General features: G+C 58.3%; 1 protein-coding gene across 1 annotated transcript; it reads left to right on the top strand.

Annotated features, from left to right (window-relative positions):
• Positions 1 to 1,699: 1,699 nt before the first annotated feature.
• WDR18 (WD repeat domain 18) lies at positions 1,700 to 10,459 on the top strand. Its single transcript, XM_041415438.1, has 10 exons — positions 1,700 to 1,915; positions 2,402 to 2,512; positions 3,853 to 3,986; positions 4,353 to 4,494; positions 5,055 to 5,198; positions 5,403 to 5,467; positions 5,570 to 5,694; positions 8,498 to 8,664; positions 9,143 to 9,211; positions 9,483 to 10,459. The coding sequence occupies exons 1-10, from the start codon at positions 1,706 to 1,708 to the stop codon at positions 9,612 to 9,614; spliced, it is 1,299 nt and encodes a 432-aa protein (XP_041271372.1). The 5' UTR covers positions 1,700 to 1,705; the 3' UTR covers positions 9,615 to 10,459.
• The last annotated feature ends 575 nt before the right edge of the window (positions 10,460 to 11,034 follow it).

Raw genomic sequence — 11,034 nt, 5'->3', positions numbered from 1 at the left:
GGTGGCTCCGTGGACCCTTTTTTGGGGGGGCCTGGGAGGGTCCGTCCAGCTCCTGCTGCTGTTGGGGTCCAGCCCAGCTCCCCGTAAGGAGAAATTCCAAGGGGGAATTTTCATGCCCAGGGCAGGCTTAGATTTTCTTAGTGATTTTTTTTTGCATTGTACAGTCACTGTTTTGGGTTGTTTTGGGTTTTTTTTTTTTAATTATTTTCCCTCCCCTCCTTTCCCTGCCCCTCCCTTTATTTTTTGAGAGCGGGTGACTTTCCACTTTATTTTTCTTTTTTGCATATCGATTTAAAAATAATAAAAAAAGAGCCTAAATCAGTTTTTTTTTTTTGGGGGGGGGGCTTTGGAAAGAAAATTAAACAAAAGGAGCGGCCCCAGCTGCAGCCGCCCCCCTCCCCCCAGCGTTGCATATCTTAACTCAGGTAAAAAAGGAAAATGAGAAAATAAAAAAAACCACAAAAGACAAAAAAAAAGAAAAAAAAGGAATAAAAAAATAAACCACATTCTACCTCTGAGCGCGGCGGCCTCGGGCGCACCCGGGGCCCCGGTGAAAGATTTCAGTTTTGCAAAACATTCAGGTATTGAGACTTTTTGATTATTATTAAAAATTAAAAAAAAGAAGAGAAAATAAACTTAAAAAACACTGAAAGTTTACATTTTATAATAACATTATTATACAGATTGTATTTAAACGTCAGAATATTTAAGACAATTGTAACCCTGTAAAGTGAAGAAATATTAAAAGAAAAAAAAAAAGGTTGTGTTGTTTGGGGTTTCTTTCTCGGGGGGAGCCCAGGGGTGCCTACAGGGCTGTAGGGTATCTGTGGGATTTCCTTATGGATTTGGGGTATCCCTGTGGGACTGTGGGGTATCAATGGATCTGTGGGGTGGTGATAGGATTGTGAGATGTGCATGGGGTAAAAAAAATTAAAAAAAAGAAGAGAAAATAAACTTAAAAAACACTGAAAGTTTACATTTTATAATAACATTATTATACAGATTGTATTTAAACGTCAGAATATTTAAGACAATTGTAACCCTGTAAAGTGAAGAAATATTAAAAGAAAAAAAAAAAGGTTGTGTTGTTTGGGGTTTCTTTCTCGGGGGGAGCCCAGGGGTGCCTACAGGGCTGTAGGGTATCTGTGGGATTTCCTTATGGATTTGGGGTATCCCTGTGGGACTGTGGGGTATCAATGGATCTATGGGGTGGTGATAGGATTGTGAGATGTGCATGGGGTCTCTGTAGGGTTGTGGGGTGTCCAAAAGCACCCCCATAGCTGTGGGGTGCTCTTGGGGTTCCCGTGTGGTTCCTATAGGATTGTGGGGTGTCCATAGGATTGGGCAGTATCCAGGCCATCCTTAAGTTTTGTGGGGTGCTCATGGTGTTCTTATGAAGCTATGGGGTGCCTTTAGGATTGTGGGGTGTCCATGGCGTCCCTGTGGGGCTGTGGCGGTTTTGGGGTCTCCACAGGGTGCCCCCATAACCCTGTGGGGTGTCCACGGGGTCCCCATCTGCACACGCGGTACCCACAGTCACCCATCCAGCACCGACCGGGGCGGGCCCTGCTGAGCTTCCTGCCGCGTGCGCAGCTCCCGCCCCGCGCGGCCATCGCGGCGCCGCTGCTGATTGGTCGGCGCCGGGCGGGGGAGGCGGCGCTCTGGGCCGCGGCCGCGCTCTCTGTGGCCCTGGCGGACCGCGAAGATGGCGGCGCCCATGGAGGTGGCGCTGGTGTCGGACGCGGCGGGGCCGCTCTGCAACTGCTCGGTCTGGGAGCTGCACTCGGGCTCGGCCCTGCCCGGGTACCGCGGCGGCAACAGCGGCCCACGCGGGCTGGCGCTGCTGGGCGGCGAACACCTGCTGGGGGCCCAGCTCGGCAAGAGCTACATCAACGTCTGGGAGCTCCAGAGGAAGGTACCGGCGCGGCGGGCGGGCCCGGGCGGCCTCGGCTCGGGGGACGCCCCCGGGCCTCGCGGGAGGACTCTGGGCCCCGTGGGGGATGTGACGGGGCCAGCCTTCCTGAGGACCCCCCGGCCCTGTGATGAGGAGCCCCTCCGTCCACAGAGCCCCCTCAAATCCATGGTCAGACCCCCCCATGGCTCCTCTCCACAGAGACCCCCCCCCATGGCTCCTCTCCACAGAGACCCCCCCAGGGCCCCTCTTTTCGTGGAGACTCCCCTCTGTGCTCAGACACCCCAGTTCTCTGCAGAGACCCCTATGGCCCCTCTCTCCACAGAGACCCCCCTCCATCCATTCCCACTCCCATCACCACAGGCAGGTGTGCCCCATCCCTCTCTTCACAGAGACCCCCACAGAGATCCCCCTGAGCCCCCGTGTCGGGGGGCCCTGCTTGCAGCCCCTTGCCCTCTGTGAGCCCTTGCTGTGCTCTCTCTGTCCCAGGACCAGCTGCAGCAGAAGATCATCTGTCCCGGGCCTGTGACCTGCCTGACAGCCTCTCCCAACGGGCTCTACATCCTGGCAGGGGTTGCTGAGAGCATCTACCTGTGGGAGGTACGGGGTGCTGGGGCACTTGGGACCCTGCAGACTCACACCCTGCACAGTCAGGGAGGGTCCCCATCCCTCAAATGTCTGTAAATCCTGATCCTGGGGTAAAGGCTGTGCTGCCCGCAGCCTGTGGGGCAGCTCATTGAAGTAGGAGTGGGAGGAATTCAGGGAGAGGCTTCACTCTGCCTCCTTCTCCTCTTTCCAGGCATCTCTGATGCCTCAGGGGTCAGGCATTGCTCCCACCAGGCAGCAGCTCAGGGCCTGGTTTTCCTTCAGTGATTCTCCCACTTTTCAGCTGTGTATTTGTGTGTGCCCAGGGTGCCAGCAGCCCCTGCTGTGCTCTGGTCATTGTCCTGCTGGTTAATTACTGCTGGATTAACTTGGGATTACGCTGCGTTCCCAGCACACCACTGAGCAAATAAAAGCAGTATCTTGTCCTGAGCCCAGGATTAAACCCCAGGATGTCTCACCTGGAGAGCTCCCCGTGCCAGGGGAGGTTTGAGCCTCTCAGTGTGGGTGGCTCTACCTGAACCCATCTGGGTTTGTTTGTACCAGTGTGATTGTAGCTGGAAAAAAATCCCTGAGGCTGAGCCTGCAGTGGGAGCTGCTGCCTGTGATGCTCCCACCTGGGCCCTGCTCCAGCTCCTGTCACCCAGATGTGTTCCAGAGTATGGCACTGTCCCTCTGGCACATTGGAGAGGCTCCATGGAAACCATCATGGAGCTGGAACCAGCCCCTAGAGCTGGGTTTTGTGCTGTCTGTGAAACCCCTTGAACTGAGGTTTGGTTTGATTTTTTGGTGTAATTCAGATCATGAGAAGAAGCAAACTCTTATTTTATTTGAGGCTTTTTCTCTTCTTGGTTCCCTCCCCATCTGTACTGTTGCCTTTTAAGAAGAAATGCTCCAGGCTTGGGGAATTCCTTGTCCACCCTAAAGCCTGTGCTGGCCCAGGACCACGAGCCACCCCTGGGGTGTCCTGCAGTGTCATAACCCCACTGCCACCTCCTGAGGACCTGTGGGAGCAGGGAAGAAGTGATATGAATATTAAGAGTGAACAAGAAATCTTTACTGCACACTTGTGACTTGACCAGAGGAGCAGCTCTGGCCTCACTGGGTTCCAGTTTAATGTGCCAGGACCTCTTCCAGCCGTGTGCTGAATTTCCCTGTGGCCCTGAGTGCAGGCTGTTGCTCCAGCTGTACCTCAGTGGTGTCACTCACTGTCCTGAGGTGCCAACAGGCTCGTGTGGGCAACAGAACCCACCCTTCTCCCCTCACTGCACCAAGGGCAGGGCAGCACGTGATCCCAAGACATCCCTGACTCCCTCCTGGCCTTCCCCTCACTCCAGGTGTCCAACGGGAACCTCCTCGCCATCCTGAACCGACACTACCAGGACCTCACGTGCCTCTGCTTCACTGATGACAGCAGCCACTTCCTCTCAGGGGCCAAGGACTGCCTGGCCCTGGTGTGGAACCTCTACAAGTAAGGGGGGCTGGGGGGCACAGGGATTTTGGAGCAGGAGATCCCTCTGAGCCCGCAGCTGTGTCTGTGCCCTCCTTGCAGGCAGGGAGCTTTTCCTTGGGGTCTCACCTGGGCTTCTTGGGAGCAGGCAGATGGTTCTGAATTCTTTCCATGGGTGACACAGAGGGGACTGTGCCCTTTACCCAGGGTCTTTGTCCCTGTGGGATAAGGATCTCCGCCTCGGTATCCGTGTGCCATGGCTGTCAGCAGCCATGTCCCACCTGGTCCCTGCAGCCAGGAGAGGCGTTCCCAGTGGGATCAGAGCCTGGCCCAGCTCCCCATGAGGCTCTGTCCTGGCTGAGCTGCCTGTCTCTGCTCTCCCCACAGCGTGTTGCAGGCAGAGCCCTCCCAGATCCCTGACCCCCGGCACGTGTGGTCCCGGCACAGCCTCCCCATCACCGACCTGTGCTGTGGCTTCGGAGGGCCCCTGGCACGGGCTGCCACCGCCTCCCTCGACCAGACAGCCAAGGTGAGGCTCATTTCAGACCCTGTGGGGTCACAGCCAGGCTCCTGCCAGGTAGCAGGAAGCTGTCCCTGTCCCCAAGCTGCCCCCAAGCTTTGCTGGGTTGCAGTGGCTTAATTTCTTGGCTGTCTCTGCAATGACTCAGAGCTGCCAGACCTGAGCTCTGCCTCTCCAACAACAGCAGTTTCTCTGCACCTGCCCCCAGGCTGGACTGCTGCAGTCCCTGTTGTCCTGGGAATGTCGGGGTCAGCTCCTCTGTTTTCCATTGCTGATGTCCACAGGGAGCAGAGCAGGCTGGAGCCTGTGGGGCAGGGGATGCCCTGGGGGCAGGATGGCCACAGAGAGGGTTCAGAGCTGTTTTGAAGCTGCCTGGGAAACTTCTCTCCTGCTCACAGAGAGGCTGATCCTAGGTTCTGCCTTGGTTCTGCCTTGGACTCAGTTTCCCAGCCACAGCCAGGAGGGAATGCCAGGGTGGAATGCCAGGGTGGGATTCCAGGATATCAGTGTTCCTCTAATCCTGACATTAACATTCTCTCCCCTGATTCTCCTGTTCCCTTTCACTCCAGCTCTGGGAAATCTCGTCTGGGGAGCTCTTGCTTTCCGTGCTCTTTGACGTGGGGATCATGGCTGTGACTCTGGACCTCTCTGAGTACCACATGTTCTGTGGGGGCATGGATGGCTCCATCTTCCAGGTCGACCTCTGTGCCTGGGTGAGTGTGTGGGGCTGCAGGTGTGTCCTGTCGCCCTGAGCCACTGTCACCTCCCTGCTAGGACTGGTGTGACCTGCCAGGGCATGGGAGGGCCTGGTTCCTCTCTCTCTCCTCTGCCCTCGCCAAACATGGTGATGAACCTGTTGGATTCAGCCTTTCTGATTTTTAACTCCTTTCCATTCCTTCCTTCCTTCATTTCTGCAGCCAGTTCAGAGAGACCGGACCTTCCAGACAGAGCGGGAGAACGGGAAGGTCTTTAAAGGGCACAGGTGAGGAACCAGACATACCTGCCAGCCACCATCTGCCCACCTCACCATCTTCTGGCAGTCCTGGGGTCATCCTGAGTTTAAACATCCTCTTCCCCATTCCAGGAACCAGGTGACGTGTCTGTCGGTCTCCACAGATGGCAGCCTCCTGCTCTCGGGCTCTCACGACGAAACTGTCCGGCTGTGGGACATCCAGAGCAAGCAGTGCCTGAAGACGATGAATCACAAAGGTAGGAATGTCCTTATCTCCAGGATCCTCACTGCCAGAGGCTGCTGCTGTCCTACCTGTGCTGCCCTGGGCACTCCAGGTGTGTTTCTGCCCCTTGCTTCACGCCCTGGGAAGGGCAGAGGCGTTGGAGGGAGCCTTGGCTGTCTGGAGCGGTGCCGTGACCTTGCCCTGTGTGTTAACAACCCCCTGTGCACTGTCAGGAGTGAGTCATGGATTTCACCCTGTCGCTGAGGCCACACAGGATCCTCCTCCTTGTTTTCCCAAGGGAGCAGTCACCCCACATGCACCCCAGCTGTGTCTGGAGGGGAGACAGCTCTGTGACCCCGGCAGTCAGTGCCCATGAGCTCATGGGGCCTGAAGTGAATCCCATATGAGCAGCTGTCTGGGATTTCAGTCTGATGGCTCCAGTAAATTGCAGGAGCAGCAGTGGGGTGCCTCAGCTACCTCAGAGCAGTGGGGGATTTACCCCTCCTGTTGTTAACTCTGTTCCTCCCCCAGCTGTGGTGGTTCCTGGCCCCTGGTGCCGCAGTGACCAGTGGGGCTGCCTTGGGCATGGCCCAAACCCCTCCCAAAAGGGACAGCCAGTCCCTGTTCCTCTGTGGTGATTGAGCTGCTGCCTCAGGGCAGTCTCTGGAAGCCAGGCTGCCTGCAGACCCTTTTCCTCTTCCCTTTGGCTGCCAAGGACCATCCCTAATTGGGACCCGCTGCAGTGCCCATCCAGCCTGGCGCCGCTGGCACCAGAGGGTGAAAACAAAATGGAGCTGTGAGTCATCCAAGGAGGGGGGGCCAGGCTTTGGCTGTGATCCGGGCATTGGAGTCCTCCTGAGGCTGCAGGGAGGAATGGACAGACCAGGCTCTTCCCAGGAGGAGCAGGACCAGGCTGACCCCAAGCTGTGGGTGCTCTGCTGGCTCTCTGCTGCCTGTGGGCAGGGATTTGGTTTCCCTGGCAGCCTGGGCACTGGCATGACTGCTCTGTGCTGTGTGTGCTCAGGAATAGGCTGAGAGTCCAGCACCCCTGAGCTGTGCCCTGGGTCTGGAGTCCCCGTGGGGCCCTGCAGCCTCCCAATGTGGGGGAATCTGCTGCCCCAACCCAGCCCCCTCTCGTGGATCCCTGTCCCCCCTTGGCCTCTCTGAGCAGAGGCCTGAGCCCCCCAGCAAGGTCTGTCCCTGCTGCCCCTCCAGTGTGTCCTGCTCCCTCCCCAAGGCAGAGTGACAGGGCTCTGACATGGTGATGTGACAGCAGCCTCTGGCCCAGTGTCCTTGGGACAGCACGGGCCCTCTGCTTGCTGGGCACAGGCGTGGCTGGGGGCACACAGGACCCACTGCCCTCCCCTCAACACTGCTGCAAATAAATCCAAGGAGCTGGAGTGTGGCTCAGGGCCAGGCAAGCAGGCTGGTGCGGGGGGCTGTGTCACCAAGGGTGGCTTGTCCTTTGCAGGGGCAGAGCAGGTTGGACTTTGAGAAGTCAGGCTGCTGCTCCTGGGTAATGAGCTGTGGCAGTGCTGGCGAGGCAGGGCTGCTCCCAGTCACTCTGCATGGCTGCCACCACTCCAGGGTGAAGCAGGAGACCTGTGGGATGAGGCTGGGAGCCAGTGCTGCCCCCAGAGCCCTCCAGGCCTCAATTCCCATCGTGTCACACGAGCTCCATCCTTGTCTCTGCAAACACAGACCATCCCCGAGGGCTCCCCCTGCAAGGCCATCCCAGGATGCTCTGGCTGATGTATGCTGCTGGCAGCTCTCTCTTGGAAGCTGGGTCATTTGTTTGCCCCCAGCTAAGGCTGGTCTCCATGCCCAGGCTGGCCCAGGGCCTGCTGCCCCAGGCCTTGGGGCAAAGTGATCTGGTACAGGACTTGCATCTGCACTGGGTGCCAGAGTGGCTGTGGGGCTGTGCCCAGGTGGTGACCAGATTTGGGGAACTCTGAGTTCACTGCTGAGATTTTCTCCTCTCCACCTTTCCTCTTGAACTGCTCCATGAGCTGCCAGCGCAGTGGGAATGTCATTGATGGGCACTTGCTTCAGGAGCACAATCATCTGGTCTTTAAGGAGGGAGTGAAGCCATCAGAGCTGGCCAGGAACAGCTTTGGGGCCAGGCACTCAGCAGAGCTGCTGCTCTGCTTTTGGGACCCAGCCTTGAATCCTGGGAGGATCAGATTTAGGAGCAGGCTCTGGAGGGGCAGATGGTGATGGAGCCCTCGTCTATGTCAGAGCTGCTTGTGTCTGTCTGCTCTGCAGAGACCAAAATCCTCCAGCAGCTGTGAGCCTCCCTAGGCCCCACCATGTCCCCTCCCTCACCCTGCACCCTTCTCCAGGGCACTGGCAGCCCCCTCTCAGGTGCATGTGGACCATCTTCACCTTGCCTTTGGCCAGGGGAAATGGATGGTCGGGCTGGGGTAGCAGTGGCTGAGCTGCCCTGCCTGCTGGAGGGGGGCTGGGGGCTGCTGTGCCTGACAGGGCGTGGGGGACAGGGGTGGGAGCTCACAGCAGCAGCTGGGAGGGGGCGGCAGCAGCCGTGGGTGAGCGCAGTAATTAACACAATGCAGTAATTAACGCGCTCATCAGCTCTGCCACGGATCATGGCAGCACAGAGCTGCTGATGCATGGCAGCTCAGGGTGGGGGGTCCCCTGGGGGTCCCAACCAGCCCAGACAGCTGCAGTCCCGGGCAGGGAGAGCTGCTGGGGAGGGTGCAGGGTCCTGGTCATTGCCTGTGCCAGGGTCACACTCACTGTTCTCAGGGCTGCCCGAGGCCCCTGCCCCTCAAACCCACCAGGGTCCAGCCTGAGCTGTCCCCTCTGTCCCAACTCAGGTCCGGTGACAAACGCCTTCATCGTGCTGGCCCCTGCCAACATGTTCAACCCCGACGGGAAGCCCAGCGTGCCCCTGCCCAAGTTCAGCAGGCACCTGCACGGCACCGAGAGCAGCGACGAGCCGGGCGCTGAGGGCGTCACGCTGCGCCTGGGGCTGCACCAGCAGGTACTGGGGGTGTGGGGAGGGGGGACAGACATCCAGGAGGGGTTGTCAGAGCAAAGCTTCTCCTCCAGCTGGTGAAACCCACTCCTGCTCCCTGCTGCTTCCTCCCCATCCTGGCTGCTGCAGTCATTTGTCCTCCCATCCCCGTGCTGCAGCGTGGGCTGGCTCTGCTGTCCCACCATTTCCTTGGTCCCAGCATGGCAGGGAGGGTCACGAACCACCCATCCCAGCCTCTCTGCCACTGGTCCCAGAGCTGCTCCCTTTTGTCAGCATGTGCCTCTGGGCGAGTGACAGTGACCGTCCTGCCAGAGCTGATGGATAAGCTCCCTGTTGGCTTGGTGGCAGCAGGCCAAGGGGCTGTTTGCCTGACAGAGGGACAGCAGGATGGATCACCCAGGTGCCCTCCCATGGGGAACCTCCCAGGGGCATGGGGAGAGGGTCTGTGTCTGCTCTGCCAACCCCTCCATTCTGGTCCCTGCAGGAGCCTGGACAGAGCTACCTGGAGAAGGCAGAGAGGATGTACTCGCAGATGTACTCGACGAGGGAAAAGGTGAGAGCTGCTCCCAGGCTGGGAATTGGGTACTCACCCTTTGAGGGGGATCCTTGTCAGCTGATCTGAATCATGAGGCCCCGAGCAAGTTGGAACAGGGGAAAAGAACCCTAAAATCTGCTGGTGACATGGGCAGGAGGGGCTGCACTTTGAGGAGGAGGAGGAGGGAGGGGACTGAAGGGTTTGGCGTTTACTGCTGGGGAAGGAGCAGCAGCCTGTGCCTGTCAGAGCTGAGGCCCTGACACTTGTCTGTTGTGTTTTGGTGTCACAGAACCTGGTGGGAGACCAGGAGCACCTGACGATCCAGGTGAGCGAGCTGGAGGAGGAGGTGAGCAACCTCCGGAAAATCAACAAGGACCTCTTTGACTTCTCCACTCGCATCATCACCAAACCAGCCAAGTGAAGAGGCTCCCCCCGCCCTCGCACCCCTCCGCCTCTCCCTGTCCGGCTCCTGGGGAAGAAGCGCCCGCCCTCGGGCGCCGCCCAGCCGGCTGCGAGCACCCGGCTCTCCTTCCCCGAGCCGGCACACTCCGCCGCCTTCGCCTGCTCCAGGACACGGCACCGAGACCGGCGCGGGGACCGCGAGGGGACAGCACAGGGACCGCGTTCACTCCGATTCGGGGCCGGGGGGCACTCGGGCGGCCGCTGCAGGAGGAGCGTTGCCAGCTCCTGGGAGGGCTCAGGATGCAGCTCCTGCTCATTTCCCCATTTCTTCCCCTGCCCCTTTTTTGTTTCTTTTCGTTACTTGACCCTGCAGTGCAGACAGAAAAGTGTTTTTTCTCTCAATACCGGTTTGAGATTGGATTTTGGAGACCCCCTTCTGCCCACCCTGTCCTGGGGATTGCTGCTCAGTGCCACCGGACCCCACACTCTGGACAGCAGGGGCTGAGGGGCTCCTGCTCTGGGGGTGCAGTGGGGGGGCTGCTGCAACAGGTGGGGGCTCCCTGGCTACCAGGGCTGAGGATGGGGCTCCTGATCTGTCTGGCAGGCAGAGCCTGGGGTGTCCCTGGGCTTGGAGCACAGGTGGTGGTTTTGGGGCACAGGGTCAGTCTGGGGAGGGGCGGGGGGACCAGCAAGGTGCTATTTCCAATCTCGTCACTCAACAATTTATATATATTTGGATCCAACGACTCTGTTTTCATGGTGTTTGGGGACTCGGCCTTTTGTATTGTCACAGCATGGCAGCGGGGGTTGTGGGTTTTGTTTAGGTTTATTTTTTACATAAAAGATTTGGTTTTTATAGTGAAAGATGCCCGTGTTGGTTTCTTTAACAACCCTTGCATGGCCACAGACCTTGACCACCTACCACTGCTTCCCTGGGCTGCCCACTGGGAGTGGGAAAGTGCTTCCTTATCCCCAAACTGCCCAGTTGCCTTCACCCCAAGGGTCCTTCCCTGTCCCTACAGGGTGCTGAGGTGTCCCCTGGCCATCCCTCTGTCATCCCCCCCCCCTCCCATTCAATACACCAAGTGCAGATGATTTAAAGTGCATTTTAAAACCAGAGCATCCAAGCATCCCCAGCTCCCGCCAGTTCCCGAGAAGATGCTTTTAGCTTAATCACTGGAGCTGTTCCTTTCCCTTCCCCTCCTGCTCCTCCTCTTCCTCCCAACGTTTTGGATCAACATTCATCAGCTGCAGCAGGCAGTGTTGCCTGGAGCCAGGGGCTGCAGTGGGGGCACATTCCTGCTGCAGGGAACCCTCAGACCCCCAGGGATGCAGCTCCCAGCCAAGCCCAGACCCCACCACTCCCTCCCAGCCATCCCACCTTTCCCCAGTCCCCCAGTTCCTGTTGGGGTGCTGCACTTAGAGCAGAAGGGAGGGTG

Source organism: Onychostruthus taczanowskii, unplaced genomic scaffold (assembly GCF_017590055.1).
Source record: "Onychostruthus taczanowskii isolate IOZ18803 unplaced genomic scaffold, ASM1759005v1 scaffold106, whole genome shotgun sequence".
NCBI classification, from domain to species: Eukaryota; Metazoa; Chordata; class Aves; order Passeriformes; family Passeridae; genus Onychostruthus; species Onychostruthus taczanowskii.
Note: the sequence above shows the minus strand (reverse complement) of the source record. Positions and strands in the feature narration are given on the sequence as shown.

Coding starts and splice junctions, on each gene's coding strand:
- WDR18 (XM_041415438.1), top strand. CDS start 1,706: ATGGCGGCGCCCATGGAGGTGGCGCTGGTGTCGGACGCGGCGGGGCCG. Junction 2,513..3,852: donor AGAGCATCTACCTGTGGGAG/GTACGGGGTGCT, acceptor CCCTCACTCCAG/GTGTCCAACGGGAACCTCCT. Junction 3,987..4,352: donor CTGGTGTGGAACCTCTACAA/GTAAGGGGGGCT, acceptor CTCTCCCCACAG/CGTGTTGCAGGCAGAGCCCT.